General features: G+C 38.6%; 1 protein-coding gene across 1 annotated transcript in view; it reads right to left on the bottom strand.

The window, feature by feature from the left end:
• Positions 1–18,723, bottom strand: part of EGFR (epidermal growth factor receptor) — a 230,876-nt gene that overhangs the window by 50,218 nt on the left and 161,935 nt on the right. The window contains exons 4-12 of the mRNA XM_043978587.1: positions 17,865–17,999; positions 16,062–16,130; positions 14,295–14,413; positions 12,575–12,716; positions 9,847–9,963; positions 7,248–7,374; positions 7,081–7,154; positions 5,852–5,942; positions 1,977–2,176 (exon numbers count right to left, since the gene is read on the bottom strand). Coding sequence (XP_043834522.1) covers positions 1,977–2,176; positions 5,852–5,942; positions 7,081–7,154; positions 7,248–7,374; positions 9,847–9,963; positions 12,575–12,716; positions 14,295–14,413; positions 16,062–16,130; positions 17,865–17,999 — 1,074 coding nt within the window. The remainder of the gene's footprint in view (positions 1–1,976; positions 2,177–5,851; positions 5,943–7,080; positions 7,155–7,247; positions 7,375–9,846; positions 9,964–12,574; positions 12,717–14,294; positions 14,414–16,061; positions 16,131–17,864; positions 18,000–18,723) is intronic.

Raw genomic sequence — 18,723 nt, 5'->3', positions numbered from 1 at the left:
CACCATCATAGCTTCCACATTTGGGGTAAGATTCAAGATATGAGACATCAAACTTGATTACATTATGTCCAGATCTGAAGAAATCTAAAAGAAGGTTGGAGCTTCCACCTTCTTGTATTCCTACCTAGGAATACCAAGTCTTTCCCATGATTTAATTCATCCTCTTTAACTCTGTACTTTATTTATATCTAATTATGCCTCTGGCTCCTGTTTTCTCCATTTCAACTTCAAAATTGCCCCTTGGACTTCCATTTGGATTAATCCAAAGATGTTAAACATTATGTTTAGTCAATTCCAAGGTTCTCATAGCATTAGTGTGTTCCATAGGTATGTTGCTTCAAATTCAAATGTCTTTCAAATTCAGGGTGTCTTTTTTGCTTTTCTCAGGATTTTCTAAGCACTAAGCAGGAGCAAGAAAGAGCATTTCTATGATATGGCATCTTTGGGAAAGTATATTAAAGTTTGTCTCTGCTACTCTTTTTTTTTTTTTTTTTTGGTGAGGCAATTGGGGTTAAGTGACTTGCCCAGGGTCACACAGCTAGTAAGTATCAAGTGTCTGAGGTCGTATTTGAACTCAGGTCCTCCTGACTTCAGAGCCGGTGCTCTATCCACTGCGCCACCTAGCTGCCCCATCTCTGCTACTCTTAAACTATGTTGCCCAGAACTGAGCATAATACCCCAAACATGATCTGACCACAGCAGAACTATTACAGATAAAAAACAAACAAAAAAACAACCTATTACAGCTACATAATATGGTGGAACTATGTTACAGGTCAGCTAGGTGGCACAGTGGATGGAGTGTTGAATGTAGGGTTAGGAAAACCTGAATTTGAATCCTGATTTAGACACTGACTAGTTGTGTGACCCATGGCAGGTCACTCAACCTGCCCCAGCTTCAGTTCTCTCATCTGAATTGTTTTTGTTGTTGCCATTCATCATCCTCATCATTTTTATTAGTAGTAGCATTATTATTATTACCTCCACCCATCTGGACATTATACCTGTCTTCAAGCGAACTTTGAGTACATTGAAGGTTTTGATCAAGGGCAGTCAGTTCCCCATCACTAGAAAGTCTAGTGCAGAGGCTGGATGATTACTTGTTTTCCAACTATTACCCTGTAGACTTGTCTCACCTTGTACTCTACTAAAAGACTCCCCTTTTCATCAAAATTGTGATCTCCAGCTGCAATTTTGACCTTCTGCATTTATAATGTTGATTTTTTTTTACCCCAGGTCAAAGGTATGTTCATGTGCTGTCATGTGTGTGATGAGGACTTGAGAATTAGGAATCCCTGGAAACTGTTTATACAAAATTAGTACTCACTTTCCACTTGAAAATCTTACTTTACTATATCAAAATATTTTGGGGGAAAGCAGAAAGGGGCAGGGGTTATTAGAATCATGGCAGCAAACAGGCTATTCTGTTATAGGTGCTGAAACTTAAAAGGCAACTTCTTATAACTAAATGCAGAACAACAATAACAATCATGGAAGAATTTGAAATTGGAAAATAGACTGATGTATGGAAATTACTTCATTCACATCTAAGTTTGAATGTCACTTATCATCACTCTGAAAACTCATCATTAGGTAAACTCAGTTGAGGTAAGAATTACTAGGAACATTATAGTCTGGATCACATAAACGGAAAGATAAGCTAGTGACCAGGGGCTCTCTGATATGCTTCTATCTTGCTTAAAGCCTGAAGGATGGTTTAGTCATCTAAGTGATAATAACTTTGAATCACAGCCAATTAATCCTTTCTACAATTATAGAATCTCAGAGTTGTAAAGGTCAGCTCCACGTGTGGACAGGAATTACCTCTACAATGCTCATGACTAGTGGTTATTTAGTCTCTACTTGAGGACCTCCAGTGAAGGGAAGCCCACCAAGACAGATCACGCCACTTGGGATGACTGTAATTGGGAGAGAGTTTGTCCTAAAAGCTGAAAGAGCAGGGCGTGATCACTTACGGCACTCTTTTTCATCTCTATTGTTTGTGATTTTGGTTTTCTGAGTTGATGTTCCAAACAGTTTGTTCCACTTTATTGTGTTTGCATAGCAGAGTTGTCTGTTTTTTGAAATGATGACATCACCATCACTGATTTCCTTAAGGGAGCGTAAGCCCAAGGAAGTTATGTCCACGCCAACAACAGCAAGAGAAAACTGACCACTGAAAGGGAGAGAGAACAAACAACATTGTGATATATAATTATAAATGAGTTAGAAGAAAAGAAGACCCTGTTCCCCTCTGCCCCCAGGTTTATACACACTGCAATGAGAAGTCAACTGTTGGGAGGCATGCACTGTGGCTCCTGGAGACTATAAAGAAACTGGCATTTTCTTTTTTTTGTTTTTTGTTTTTTCACGGGGCAATGGGGGTTAAGTGACTTGCCCAGGGTCACACAGCTAGTAATTGTCAAGTGTCTGAGGCCGGATTTGAACTCAGGTACTCCTGACTCCAGGGCCAGTGCCTATCCACTGTGCCACCTAGCCGCCCCCGGCATTTTCAACAATAGCTTTGAAATGCATGATTATCTTTGTCTGGGAAAGTCAGAATTTTGTATCTTTTATAAATCTAAATAGGAATCATAGGATAGCCCTACTTGGAAGTTAGTGATTAGGCTGGATGCATGTCAGTGAGTTCTGAACATAGGTGAAGTCTTTCTTAAGTGAAGTCTCACATCTTTTCCCTTCGTGTGATGTCTTCTCCTGAGCCCTGGTTACCTATCCTGACTATAATTCTTGTCAATATTTGAAAAACGGTTCATTCATTACTAAGATCTCAGTTTATAAGGGCTTGATAGGTGACCTCTCCTAGGAGAGTTAGAATCTTTCTGGAAAAACTTAAAGGAATGGAGAGCTAATTTTGAAATGACATATGGGAGAGTTGGTAATTTTATATAGTGGTTGCTGCCCATAGTCCTATGAAGGGGCACTAGTTAGGTGACTGCCTACTCTACTATTTCTTAGGGCTATAGAAAGATGGAAATTGATTACAGAAAATTTCTGATAGAGTAAATAATTCTCTACAAAAACCAATAGTCCTTTTGAATAAAATTGCCTCCTTATATGGATAGGACTATTCATTGGAGGATCTGATCATGATTGTGGGAGGGTAATTTCACTATCAAGATTTATTCTCATTTTATTTTGAATGGTAGGTCAGCGATTAGAGAGAGTAATAGATAATGATATTCCTCTATAGTTAGAAGATATATTCGAGACCACTCACTCTCATTATTGTGCAAAAGAAAAGGGAAATTATGTGCCCAGAAGTTTAACTAGTAAATATGTTTTTGAGATAATTTAAGGCGCAAGGTGGCCTGGTGGCCATGGATAGATTTCAGGTGGTCCCTGAACTTGAATGGGAATTTTTTTTCTTTAAACTACCTGAAATGTAGGCATCCAGAAAAGGCGTCTCTAGGCTTCATTAACCTACCAAAAAGGCTAAACACAAAAAGGGTTTAAGAATCCCTGATCTAAGTTAAGTCCCAATTAACTCAAGGGGTATCAAAGAACTCTCAAACATTCTAAGACCAAAATGAACTTTGATTTTCTTCAACTTAAAAAAGGCACTTTTAGGAAAGCAGAGGAGTAAGCAAATCACAATGCCAAACCCGAAGTGGTAAGTGATCCCCTCCTCCCCACCCAAAGCATAGGCAATTGGTGGGCATCAACCAAAGGCATCAACCTAATTACAATCAACAAATCAACTCTATTACAGCCTAGAGATTCTTGCACATTGGAGATCTCCAAGAAAAGGCCATATAAGCACTGTTAGTTATACCCTGGCAGGCGTTCTGCCCATGAGTGTGAAAGGGAATTGTGCCAAGGGGTTAAGTCAAATGGCACAGGTTCGAGAAGGTAACATACCAGGTCTTTCCTGGGTATACTGCCATGTCTTTAAAGCTCTCTCAAATGCCACCCTCCAGGTCTAACAAAGAGCAGTGAAACTGTACCGTCTGAAGACTCACTGCTTGGCCACCCTGACTACTAATGTCAGCAGCTCCCACCCTGGGAAAGGATAACTGTTCTGATTTTCTCATGAGCAAATTTTCTCTATATCAGTGAAATGCTACCAGACACACCATTCTGGTTAAAAATCGTCTCCTGGCATCTAGCCTTCCCTCTGTGGATTCTAATATCAGCACAGCAGAGAAGGCTATTCAGCAAATCCATAGGGAAACCACAGTATTTGCAGCTTGGTTTTTTTTAGTAACCCTATTATCTTTCTCCATCTTCTCCTTCCCCAATTCATTTATTCAATTCATTCATTCATTTGAAAAGCATTTATTAAATGCCTCTGATGTGCTTGCTCATCACTGTGCTAGGCACTGAGAATACAAATGTATATGAGTGACAAAATTATTGAATGGGCCATTTGAAATCACTGAATGCAAAGTGTGGAATAGTTTCTGGCTAGTAGCAAATCTCTCCTTGGGAGAGTCATAGGAGCCCATAGCTCAAGCAGAAGCGCGTGAGGTGCTCCAGGGTTATCTGGTACTGGATAATAGAAGCTGGGTCCACAAAGGTAGGGCACTCCTCACAGCTTGTGTTCTATAAACTGGATGTCCTGAGTTGGCCCCTTTCCATTCACCATGCACAAACTGGCATCAGGTCTCTAGGAAGTAGTCCTGGCAAGGAGCCACAAAGACATACTGCTGGGATGTGAGATCTATTGTTCCTAAGGAATATACCAAGGACTTGTCACATATGATGATGCTTTGAAGCTACATGAATGTAAGTTGGGTAAGAACTATGTCCTTACTTAGTTCATTCATCCTGTATCTTCCAGGCTTAGCTCAGCTTCCACCTACTCCTGAAGGCCTTTCCCAATCCCTTCAATTATTGGTGTTCTCTCCACCCACCAGAAATTACTTTTTATTTCTTTTTGCATATTATTTTCTATTTGCTTATCTGGTTCATATTGTATGCCCTGAATAGAATGTCTGCTCCTTACCTTAGAGGCAAGGCATTTCTTGTTTTTACCTCTCTGTCTTCAGTGTCATTCATGGTATCTTGAACATAGTGGGTGCTTAATAAATACTTATTACATAAATTGATTTGAATAAATTCTGGCCAAAGGTGGGCATTTTGAAAATCCAGGTTAACTACCAGGAGGTAGGAGGATTTTGTAATATGAAAGGGATGAGGGGCAGCTATGTGGCACAATGGATAGAGCACTGGCCCTGGAGTCAAGAGGAGCTGAGTTCAAATCTAACTTCAGATACTTGACACTTATTAGCTGTGTGACCCTGGGCAAGTCACTTAACCCCAATTGCTTCCCCCCACCCCCACCAAAAAATATGAAAGGAATGGCTTTTACAAATACCAGACTTGAACTTACTTGGTTTTTACATGATGATATAGAATATAATTAGAAATCTAGTTATGCAAAACAGCAGTAACAAGAGTAATTTAAGTATTTATTTAGCAAAGTAATTTTTTTTTCTTTTTTGGCAGGGCAATGGGGGTTAAGTGACCTGCCCAGGGCCACACAGCTAGAGCAAAGTCATTCTTAAGCCCTCTCCTTAAAACCCTTCATAAATGGTTATATTGATTATTTAATAATTGCTGATTTTTTTTTACAGTTGAAAGCTAGCAAAGCCAGAAACATACTATATTATAAACTGGTCAGATTTCACTCCCAAAGCCAATGGAAGTTTCCTGAATAATTCAAACAAATCCCAAATATCCACCTTTACCTGAATTATCTGGCAATTTCCACAGCCTGTCTTTGTTGCACTCCTAAAGAGCTAGCTTCTGGAATGGATCAAGTTCAGTCCTACCTCTCATTGACTTAGATATTACTGCATACCTATAGTTATTATTGCTGGCTACTCACTGTTGCTTTGTTCGGCCTCGTATAATTTCCAGATGTTCAAAAGCATGGAGGTCGGTCATGTTTTCAGGCCAAGCCTGAATCAGCAAAAATCCTGAAAGTCAATATGATTTAGAGTTAGCTAACATAGTCCCCAAGGGGAAAAAAACCCCAAACCTTATTCCTACTAATGTACATTAACAAAATAGAAAACTAGTTGATTAACTAAATATGCATCGACAAATCAGAAAGCCAAATATAGATTTTTAAAACTAGAGGAGAAATAGACAAACTAGAGACAAAAAAAATTATAGAAATGAAATGTAAACTAAATGCTGTTTGAAAAGACTAATAAACTCGATAAGCCTTCAGTCAATTTGATTAAAAAGAAGGCGGGTGGGGGGAGAATTTAAATCAACAAAATAGAAAGTTCTTTACAGGTTATGCAATTTCTTAGAAACAAACCAGCTGATGTCATATATTTATCTGCTTCTGCCATGAAATTTGAACTTGAGGAATAAATGCAAAACAGTGATTTAGTTCCTTTCCTTCTCCCTCTATGTATAGGGCTAGGCTTATGAAAAAGTGCAACAGACAAAATCTGTCCTATCTCTTTTCTGGGGACCCCTGTCCAACCTCTGGGATGGTCTTGTTTGTTTTGCCCATCAAGGTATACCCTCTCACGGTAATACTTGAAAACTATCTCTTCTCCATAACTTTCATTACCTTAAGGAGGTTAGTGGATAGTGATGTGTTATCTCTGACTTGGAAATCAAAAATGCTTGGACAACTGATAATTTACCCTTCTGGAATCTAATTATAGGACTGTTCTGGATGTAATCCTGCTTCCCTTAAACAAAACAGAAATTGGACTACTGGGATGAGACAGAAGGATTATGGAAAACAACCTAGGGGCAAGTATATGAGTCACTAGTTTTTTAACTTAAAGAATTTTAAATGATGAAATTTCAATTAAATATTGTTTGAGACTTGGCTTTCTTTTTAATATACCTCAGATTATGCCACTGGTCATGCACATGTATAGAAATATGTATTTAATTATTGAACCCTATGCCATAAGGGTGATTTCTAATGACAACCTTTTGGCTGACTAATCAGTTGACTTTGGGAAAGGTCACTTTACTGCCCTGTGACTATTTCTTTTCTATAAAATGAGGAATTTTGTAGAACGTGACCTCTAAGTTTGATTCCAGCACTTAACACTTAAAGGTTCTTTGGGGTTTTGTACAAACCTGATATTTCCTTTACGGTCCTGAGAATATTCAATTCTTTGGGATCTAGAGGTGGAGTATTTGTGAAGGAATCACTGAAACAAAGAGAGAAATGTACCACTCAGCCATCATAGACCCACCAGAAGAAGCAATTTCTTCATGCAAGCCACTTTTCCAAAACTTCTTACCCTTTAAATGCAACAGGCAAGATATGCAGATCGCCGCTGATTGTGGTACAATTCTGGAATTTTTTGATGTTTGTCGCATTGATGGAGAGCACATCTTTAAATTCACCAATTCCTATTCCATTGCAAACTATGAAGAGAGCAGACATGATTATGCAATCCAGGTTTCTAGAATGAATAATTCTCCAGATGAACTTCAAAATGCCTCCCTCATTGCCTTTGGCTCTCCATACAGTTGTTGAATGCAAAATAAGCCTCATTTCATTTTGCAATCAGTGGATTACTGATCACTAGCATTTAAATCCCATTCAGACAGGGGAAAGACTCCATCGTTAGGCCATATGAGAGAGATTCAGTTCAACAATCTATTTATTTCAATATTGCCAACTTCATCTGCCAACCACTAACCCTGGCTCCTTCCAGGCAGGTAAAACAGAAGGTGTATGGCAGCTGAGCATCTCACTAAACTACTCATTTGCGGGGAGGGGGGGGCACCCTCTCCCTCTCCCATCATAGTCAGTGAGAAAAGAGAATTAGATTAGCATTCCAGACACCAGTGTGATGTGGGACTATTTGTTTTGCCTCCCTGGGTGGATCTCAGTTTCCTTCTTTGAACAGGAAGGACATTAATTCTGGCATGGCTGCCAGTCCAAGGAAATGTTTAGGGTGATGTGCTTCCCTAAGGTCACCCCCTTTGATCAGTAACAGCAGCTGATTATTATACAATTTCACAGAAATGGCTCTTTCATGCATTTATCAACAAGTATATTAATAGTACCATAATATTAGGTACTAGGGTCAGAAGGGAGAAGAAAGGAAGGAAAAGAGGGAGAGAGAGAGAAAGAAGGAAGGCAAGAAAGGAGGGAGAAGGAAAAAGGAAAGAAGGAAGGGAGGGAAGGAGGAGGCAGAGAAGAAGGAATGTGATATATATGGCCATGTCTACTACATACATGCTCATGAATAAACACAAATCTATACATTTATATATATATATATATATATGTTTATGTAAAACATAAGAAGAAGCATAAAGTCTTTCCAGATCTGCTTTAATATAGTTAGGGTTTATGTCCTGAGCCCCTTTGGTGAAGCCTATGGAAGCATACTTTTAAATTCACAAAATAAATACACCACATTACAAAAAAAGGATGTATATGGAAATGCATTTGCCAAAATATTTCTTAAAATTCATGGGTTCCCTAAAATCTATTCAGAGATGCCCAGGGGTCTATGGATTCCATGGTGCAGACAGTGTCCCAGCCAACTATCTCCTATAATCATGGAATCATAGATTTAGAACTTGGAATCAATCAGGTCCAACCCCCTTGTTTTACATATGAGGAAACTAAGGCTGAGAGGGGGCTAAATGACTTGCCCAGGGTAACACAACTACTAAGCATTTTATGGCAGGTTTTCTTGACTTTGAGTCCCGAACTCTAACTAAAAGTTTCTTAAACTGTGGGTCATGACCCCACATGGGGGGGGTGCAAAAAATTTGGAAACAGTAAATGGTTAAGTATATCTCTTTTGAATACCTATACACCTGGGGTCATGTAAAAAGTTCTTGGGCAAAAAGGGGTCACAAGTGGAAAAAGTTTAAGAAGACCTTCTCTAACCACAGCAATACCTAGCTGACTCATGGAGGTAGGGTGCAATATCTTAGAAGAAATTTCCACATTAAGGAGAGACAAAAATCACCAAGCCTGACAGAATCACAGATTCTTTGGTGAGTTTATACACACAAACAAACACACACAATTTGGGGAGAGAAAAACTTGGGGCCCTCCTGTGGGAAATATCTGTTTCCCACATCCTCTGCCTCTCTAATCCAACATTTTTTCACATAGCCTGCCAGATGCCAGATGGCCCTCCCTCTCTTCTTATGGCCTTGAGATAGTATTCTAGGATGTGGAAGGGGCAGTGAGTGGAAATAGAGCATTGTGATATGATGGAAAATGAAGGGCTTATTCAAAATTAAGGGGAAAGGCCAGCTTTCATTTTGTCCCTCCTTCCAAATGAAAATGATTGATAATTGTTCTGTCCTCATGAAGATTAAACCTTTCCTTGTTGAACTCCCTTAGGTTGGGGTCCTATTTCCAAGTTTTTAGGTATTCCCCCCTGGTGGGGGGGGGCAGGGCATGTGCCTGGAACTTTCCTGAAGGTTCCAGATTTGCTGAGTGAGGCTCTTTCCCCCAATTCTTTAATGGCATTCACCCCTCTGCTTCTGCCGTTCTTCTCCCTCCCACCCCTTCAGACTTATCTCCAAACACTTATCTCAGACTGTTTTCTGCTCTTGTTTTAATGCTCCCAAATGAGTTTTATCCTGCATCATGTGAAGTTCAGATGTATAGCTTTTGGCACTAACATGCTAACAGGGTTAGTGATTTCCACTTTTGTCTTTATATTCACAAGACACAGAAGAGGCACTTAATAAATGCTGCTTGAATTGCATTGAAAATAGTCAACAAATCATGGTATATGAAGTAGATGGTGTCTTAAGTACTGTTTCAAAGAAATCTGGGAAGACTCCTCCAGCTGACCTAGGAAGTAAAGATCCGGAACAACAAAAATGACCCTTTGTGGCCTCCTGTAGCTTTCTTACCTTTACTACATGGACCCTCACACTTTTTACATTTTCGGACACCATCTTCTTCCACTTCATAGGTCTCAGCATTACAGGAACGAACACAGGAACCATGATCTGTCACCACATAGTTATCTAAGGAAGACGGAAAGAGAAAAGAATCATGGAACAGAGCTGATTGTTTCTGGAATGAGTTCAGTAGCCCTCTCTTGTTCCACAGCATCCAAACTGTGGAATGGACACAGTGCCTTCCCTTATTATTGATTTTGAACATAAAACTATATGGAAAAAACACATGTAAGAAACTAAAATGAACGAGTCAAATTGGAAATCATTGTAAACAGTTGCTGGGAGAAATGTATTCTAATCATTCTCAATAAATTTAATTATTTAAAATGTTTGTTCTTTAAATGTTATATTAAATTACTTAAATAGTGTTTAAATTATTCATCCTCAAAATACCTACACAGTTCTAGAAAACCTATGGTCATAAAAATCTCTAAGTCTAAACTCTTTGAAATTAGCTATTTCTTTAAGACTTCTCAATTATGAGTTATATTATATATGTGTGTTTGTGTGTATGTGTGAGCATATATATATATATATATATATATATGTGTGTGTGTGTGTGTGTACATATAAATGATTCAATCACAGACATTTGTGACCAGATCATCTTTCCTAAGATATTCCTTCTAGCATTTTATTATGTTCTTTGGGTGACTTCTCCCTTGTAATTGATGTTGACATAAGAGAGTGCTGGACTTGGAGCCTGGCGTTCAAACCCCATTTACTCATATAGTAATTTGATGGCAGACAATAGCCCTTCCTTTCTTGGAAAGTAGCATAGGTAAGTACATGGGCAGACAGGTTGCTTCAGCCTTCTGAGTGCCAGTTTCCTTGTTTGTAGGATGAGGATAATTATACTTGTATTACATATCTCACAGGGTTGTTGTGGGACTTGAACTTAGAAATGTAAAGTGCTCTGCAAAAATTGTCCTTTAAATATTTACTGGCATCATACTCATTATGTGGCATCTTAAGTTCTCTTAGAAAGACTGACATGGTCAGTTCCCTCACATTTGTCTCTTACCCAAACTCAACATGGAGATTCTTTTGTACTCTGTTCATTGAAATTAAACACACACACACACACACACACAAGCTCTTGAATGTTAGTCAACAATCTTTCAGTAGACATGTAGGCAAAATATCTACTCTTCCTTTTGTATCCAGTATCCTTTTGGATTCAATAGGTTAGGGAATCTACTGAGGATAGTGTCCTCTATACAGGATTGAAGATTGAAGGCTAAAAGACTGAAGCATCCATGCATATAACTAATTTTCCTTACCTAAACTACTTTCTAAGAAAGGAAGAACCATTGTCTGCTACCAAATTACTATATGACCCTGGACAACTCAATTTACCTCTCTCAACCTCAGTTTTATACACATACACACACACTCACACTCATTCATTCATTCATTCATTCATTCATTCATTCAATGATCGTTTCTTAAATGCCTTACAAGTTTTAAAACACTGATAGATGCTGAGGGAGAATCATCGTCATTATTCCTATGGTCCTGACCTTTTACAGGGCTGATCTACAGAATGCATAAGGTCTGTCAATGAGTTCATGATGCTATCTCTCACTTCCTATTCCATATGTGCTTATCTAAGACCTCAGCCTATTTTTTGTTTTAACTGGAATTGAAAGGCCTTAATGAGAAACCACTTTTCCCTCAACATCTCTCCTTCTCTTCCTTTTCAGGAGACACTGGAAATTCCAATATACCACAAAGAGACAAGGGGATGGGAATGCTTTAGAACTGAAAGACACCCACATGTACAAAAATATTTATAGCTGCTCTTTTTGTGGTGGCAAGGAATTGGAAATTGAGGGGATGTCCATCAATTGGGGAATGGCTGAACAATTTGTGGTATATGGATGTAATGGAATTCTATTGTGCTATAAGAAACAATGAGCAGGAGGAGTTCAGAGAAACCTGGAAGGACTTGCATGAACTGATGATGAGTGAGATGAGCAGAACCAGAAGAACATTATACACAGTATCATCAACATTATGTGTTGATCAACTGTGACAGATTAGATTCTTCTCACTAACACAATGGTACAAGATAGTTCCAAAGGACTCATGATGGAAAGAACTCTCCAAATCCAGAAAAAAAAAAGGAACTGTGGAATATGGATGCTGATTGGACCATACTATTTCTTTTGTTTTTGGTGCTGTTGGTTTTCTGTTTTGAGGTTTTTCCTTTTTGCTCTGATTCTTCTCTTATAACATGACTAATGCAGAAATATGTTTAATGTTATTATGTATATATAACCTATATCAGATTACCTGATGTCTAGGGGAGGGGGGAGGGAGGGGAGGGAGGGAGAAAAATTTGAAATTGGAAATTTTATATAAACAAATGTTGAAAACAATTTCTACATGTAACTGGAAAATAATAAAATACATTTATTTAAAAAAAACAAATTTTAAAAAAAAGAACTGAAAGACAGCAATGCGGAAGATAGGTCTCTATCTACAAATCCTCTAATTTAATGCCTTCCTAAGGACAGATGAGAATGAAATGCTAAGGGAGTTCAAAAGACTGCAGACCCCTGACAATGAGACTACTGAGGACTTGGCAAGGGTTCCTAAATTATGAAATCTCAGCAGGGTCTTCCTGGAAGTTAAACTGACAACCTTTGCATCGAGGCTCTGGTGAACTCACGTGGGCACTTGCGTACACAGGTGGCTCCAAAGCTGTATTTGCCATCTGGGTTGACATCCATCTGGTATGTGGTGGGGTTATACTGCATCAGAGGGGGGCAGGTGTCTTTGCACGTGGCTTCATCTCGAAACTTTCGGCAGACCTGTTGCAAGATAGAATACCAATGCTAAAGGACTGGGCACATACTTCCAAGCAGGCCAAACCACATATTATATAACATTGTCTGTTATGCAATATGAAGATACTTTATTTCAGTGAAAGATAACTAGACCAGTCACTTAAAAATGAGTTACAATATTACTTTTTCTTTGTTTTCTTTGCTGTACCTGGTCTGTTTAGAGCAATTGTATGTATTAGGATGCTTAGAGGAAGAAGTGTCTCATAACTTTTCAACTAACATATAGAAACATTATGAAGCTATGACCTATTCTATTAACTAGAGTCTATTTCTTTTCAGATTCAAGCATACTTGATTCCCTCCAAGCCCTATTTAAGGACACATTTTTGAAATCTCTTACACCTTTCTTGTTGGGAAAGAGCCTAGCTCAGAAAAATATAATGGAGCCTGGAATGAATAGAATGAATTTCAGGAATGGAAAGTTCAGGGGCCAACCCATATCTGAAAGAAACATCAGCTACATGTACCTTAGAAGTAGATTGTATTCTTCAGGGAGCAAAATATTTCCTGAAATATATCTTTCCAATGAGTTAAAATTATTCTATGATGACATTTATAAATTAATAAGGCACTGTGCTAAGTACTGGGGATACAAGAAGAGGCAGTCTCTATCCTCAGGAGCTTACAATAGAATCAAGGAGACAACATGCAAACAAATAAATACAAACCAAGCTCTATTCAGGATAAATAGGAATTAACAAAGGGAAGGCACTGGGCTTAAGAGAGATTGGGGAAGACTTCCTGTAAAAGATGTGATTTTGGCTGGGTCTTAAAGGTTCAGAAAGCAAAATAGAAGGAGGGGGAGCTTTTCAGGCATGGATGACAGCTCCCCAAAAAACTCGAGTGGTGAGACAGAGGGTCTTGTTGTTCATAAAACAGCCTGGAGACCAGTGTCACTGGAACAAAGGCATGAACCACCACCAACCCTCCAGGGGAAGTCTGTGGTCCCTCTCCTGTCCAGCCTATACCTATATTCCAAGATCACACCAATTCCAAAGGAACCCTAGGTCTGGGTGTGTGGCCAGTCCAGGATCCCTTTAGTCAAGTGAAATGGATCCTAGGAGGTTTTGAAGCAGCCTCTGAGGCTTTCTTGCAGATGTCACCACAATGAAAAACAAAGTGGTTTTGAGACCTCTCTGTGATGTCACTACCACCAAAGTCATCTGATTCCCCAAGAAGCAAGAGGACTTTCCCCATCCCCACCCCCCATCCCTGAAGGTTCAATATCGAAGATAAATGAGTAGAGGCAGCAAGTGGGTACAATACTGGACTTGGAGTTAGGTTAGTTCAAATCCAGCTTCAGACACTTACTACTTAGCTGTGTAAACCTGGACAAATTCTCTCACCTCTGTCTTACTGTGTTTCCTTATCAGTAAAATTAGGTTACTAATACCACTATCTCACCAGGTCTTTATGAGGATCAAATGAGATAATATATGTAAAGTACTTGGCCAATCTTAAGGGGTTATGTTCCCTATTATCAGACACTGCAGGAATCGGGACTCCCTGAAGGCTGAAGACTGCACCATAGCTCCTTCTTACCAAGCAGTCACTCTCTCGGGGTCCAGTACAACCAGCTGCACACTGGTTGTGGCAACAGTCACTTGGGGAACTACCTCGACACCGTCCTGAGCACTGCTGGGCACAGATGGTCTTTGTCACTGAAAAAGAGCAAAGGTCACAGGTGAACCAGGTGTTCATTAGTTATTTTTTGTGTTTTGTTGTTTTTCTTTTTAAGATTTTTGGCGGTCCTTTTCCAAGTGGGTTAGGTTCATCAAAGGTGAAATGGTTGATTATTAAAATGGAAGTTTTTCAAGATTTGGTGAGTCCTTTCCCAGGTGGGTAAGATTTATCAAAGGTGAACTGGAGGTTTATTAAAAAGGAAGTTTTTTTCAATCTTTGGCGAGTTCTTTCCCAGTTGGGTTAGGTTCTGGTGCCAGTCCTCAAAACTGATAAGAGTAGGCTGTCTTCACATGCATTAGGGAGTTTACTTTGCCAATTGTGTCAAGAGCTTGGGATGCTGGGGCAGCTAGGTGGCGCGGTGGATAGAGCACCAGCCCTGGATTCAGGAGTACCTGAGTTCAAATCCGGCCTTAGACCCTTGACACTTACTAGCTGTGTGACCCTGAGCAAGTCACTTAACCCCAATTGCCTCACAAAAAAAAAAAAAAAGAGCTTGGGATGCTGTGGAGCTGAGAGGGGAGAAAGGGTGGGTGCTGCTGTGTCCCTCGAAGGTGGAAGGGGATATGTTCGTCATTGCCCTAAGGCTTTTTTAAGAACTTCAGAAATTAATCTCAGGCCTACGTTTTTGGTAAAGCAACACTACTTGTCATCTTTTGACAACCTCTTCAGTTCCACATGAGTTTCTACTCTAAACTGGTCTTGCCTGGAGGATTTCATGAATATGTAAATGCCTTCTTCCTCAGAATACTCTGTTGGGTCTACAGTTCTGAAGAGGATGGTTTCTGTTTGGGTATCAGTGATCGAACCTGGTCTCCATTGTATTTACAGTATAAAGGAACATCACAGGCATTTTCCATTACAAACACTGATTAGAATTATCTTTGTGATTATTATACCTTTGTCCTGTGCTGAGAATAGAGATTTTTCACAGGTAAGGGGAATAGTATGGTAATAGATGGGTTCAGAAGATGTATGAGGTTCTATGGAGTTTCAGAAGTAAATTCAGGGTCATATAAAGGCTGAATTTTAATTTTCATCTGATATTAACTAAACAGACAGGACCAGAGGTAAGGAGGCCTATTTAGGTTCTTGAAATGAGTTGGCAATATTGGATCCAGCCTTGAAGATCCAGAAGGAAGAACAATCCGGAATGGATGAAAGTCAGCAAAACATCCAAAGTATCTGAAGAGATTAAAATTCATCCAAAAATTTTTCTTCCAAATTTGATTTAGTCACTGCAAGACTTCAGTTACTAGCAATTCTAATGGAGTTTCAGCTAGGAAAAACTCACTACGAAGCCTACTGTTTCCTGTGGTCAAATAAGGTTGAGTTCCCCAGGATTTGGGCCATTATCAGAAAAAATAACTTATGTGATTATGTGTCCAATGGAAGAAATAATTAAAATAATAGCACACAGTTAATGGAATGTTTTTAGTTTTTAAAAAAGTACTTTATATGAATTATCTTATTTGGACCTCATGACAGCCTTCCAGGGGAAGGCAATGCAGATATTATTGTCCCCTCAATCTGGAAGATATTCAAGTTATTGCCCAATCATTTGAAGAAACTGTGTGTGTGTGTGTGTGTGTGTGTGTGTGTGTAAAATGTAAAAATCCATATACTTACAACTCTGGCAATTCTGTGGTCCAGGACCCCAACAGCTTCCATTGGGACAACTAGCATCACACTTTTCACCTAAAATTAATTATAAAAAAAGACAAATTCATAATATTCCAGCATGAGGAGCCTGATCAATTGAAATAATTTTGTCCATTATTCCCAGCTTATTATGAATTCTGAGATCCCAAAAATAGAAACACAGCAAAAATAAACAATAAAACTACTGCAGATGAAGAAATGAAAGTTTATCAATAATCTAAACCATTAACGATGTTAAAGTTAAAAATAAATCAGTGATTAGGATATATATTTTTGGTAATAATTTTATAACTTAGAAGTAACTTTATTTCTGAACTCTCCTTTATTTTTCTGGTAAATTAAAATATTTATTATTTGCCAGGATTAGTAAAAAGGAGTTTTGTTTGTTTTACAACCTTCAAAATAGCTCATTTCTATGGGGTTCACAATTTTCATCTTAGTTCCCTCACATACAATTGATGGTTTCCTCGTGTGTGTGTGTGTGTGTGTGTGTGTGTGTCCTCATGCCCTCTATTGTGCATGCACATCTTTGTAAAAATGTGTGTGTAAAAGATGCTTATGTTTATATATACACATATATACATATATATGCACAGTGATTTAAGATTAAACAATCACCGAATTAGAGTTCCTTTTCTGAAAATCAACTTACATACTAATAAAATCCCCATGTTATAATTATAGGTATTAATATAGGAAAATGTTGACTGAATCTCAGACTCTGAATGTAAAATGTATTCATTATCATTTACTGAGAGCCAATAATATCATTCTATGAAGGCAAAAGTAACTTGGTTCAAACAAACATTTAGAAAACTAAACTGACTCCTTAACAGATAATTGGTTTTCACCTCTGACATATACAATGTGGAGCAAACTCAAAATGTGGAGAATATTGAGAGCAACCAGGCATTAACAGCAACGACCAACTTCATGCTTTGGATGCAAACTACACTTATTATGTTGAATTAATGGCATAGATATTGTACAGAGTGGTCACTTCTCTATTGGAGAATACCCAAGAAAGAAAAATTCTGACAATGATTAGCCATGGAGCAGAGTTTACAGGGGCTAACTTCTGATAGCTCCCACCCCAGTCCAGAAGAATTAAAAGCATTGCAAGAATCATTAAAGAAAGAGTGCCTAATTGAGACTGTTCATTTGGGGAGAAAGAAAGGCTTTCTCGGTTGCCTAATCTGATTAACCTATGGCTCAACAGTTAAAAAGGATATTTAGAGAAACATTTCTTGAGTGATAGTTTGGTTACTAGCATGGACATTTCATCCTTTTTACTGCCCATTAAATAATTTCCTAAAAGCCAACTGTATCTCATAGCTCATGAGACTATACAGACCTAAGATAAAGGATTCAGTTTTTTATAAAATGAGTTGTTTATAGTATTATATTTTGGAGGCTGAAGGGATCTTAGAGACTATTAAGTCAATCCTTTCCCCTGATTTTGCAGAGGAGAAAACTGGGATAGGCAGAGGTTAAGTGACTCGCCTAGGGTCATACAGGTAATAATAATATACACTGTGCCCCTTAGGTGATTCTTTTCTCTTGTATAATAGTGTATTCTCTCCCTCTAACCCTTTATATGGGTCCTTTTACCTACCTTAAGAATTTAACTTTCAAAAAATAAAATGGGGGGGGGCGGGCAAACAATGAGGGGCATGTAGAAAAGATGCTGAGCGATTATTCTTCCTCTGCTTTCCACAACCAGGGAATTGCTAGAATTGGCGGCTGGAAGAAAGTTTATAGAACACTTACAATTCTTAGGATGGCTGTTATTGTCTATTGTGATATTGTTGAAATAGGCAGAGTCCACAATATCCTTCCATTGGATTGTCTCCACGTTGCACAGGGTTGGGTTATTGTTGAACCGAACACCACCAACAAGGATTTCTATATATGTAAAAGAAAGCAAGCTTTAACTGTATTCTAATTAAAATATTTCTGAGGGATATTTTTTTTAATATCTTCATTTCTAAGAAAGACAAGTGCCCTACTGAGGGTAACAGAGAGGAGGTCAGTGGGGGCCAGAGTGGATGGTGAAGGTTTCGTGGAGGAACTGGGACTTAATTTGACCTGATCTCTGAAACATGGATAAGATCGATGATGGGAAGAAAAGGGAGAGAAGGGAGAGATTTCCTTTTGGTATATAGCAGCAGGGAACCACAAGGTAGGATTCTGTGTGTGTGTGTGTGTGCGCGCGTGCGCGCAAGCACACACGTGTGTGTGTTTAGACATGTACAGAAGTGACTGTGAGATAAAAACAAAAGCCATCGATAAAAAGTATTCTTTTTTAAAAGAGAGGAAAATGAGAATTCTAGGAAGGGAAATCAAAAGGACAGAATAGGGACATTGAGGAGGTTGTTGAGAGTAGAAGATTCATGTTGGAGGATGGAAGAAAATATGACTAGAAATCTGGAAAGAAAGGCAGTTTTCTCATATGAGAGGTCCCAAGATCAATAAAATCACAAGTGTTGTCCCTAACATTTCATTTCTTGGAAGTAATGGGGAGCCAGTCACGATTTTTGAATGCTAAAGATAAAAATGGTATTAGAAGAAGACTATGTTGTAACATTGTGTAGAACTAATGATGAGTCTCACAATAACCAAAATGATT

This window comes from Dromiciops gliroides, chromosome 1 (genome assembly GCF_019393635.1).
Source record: "Dromiciops gliroides isolate mDroGli1 chromosome 1, mDroGli1.pri, whole genome shotgun sequence".
In the NCBI taxonomy this organism is placed as follows: Eukaryota; Metazoa; Chordata; class Mammalia; order Microbiotheria; family Microbiotheriidae; genus Dromiciops; species Dromiciops gliroides.
The sequence above is the reverse complement of the archived record's forward strand: the minus strand, read 5'-3'. Positions and strand labels throughout refer to the sequence as shown.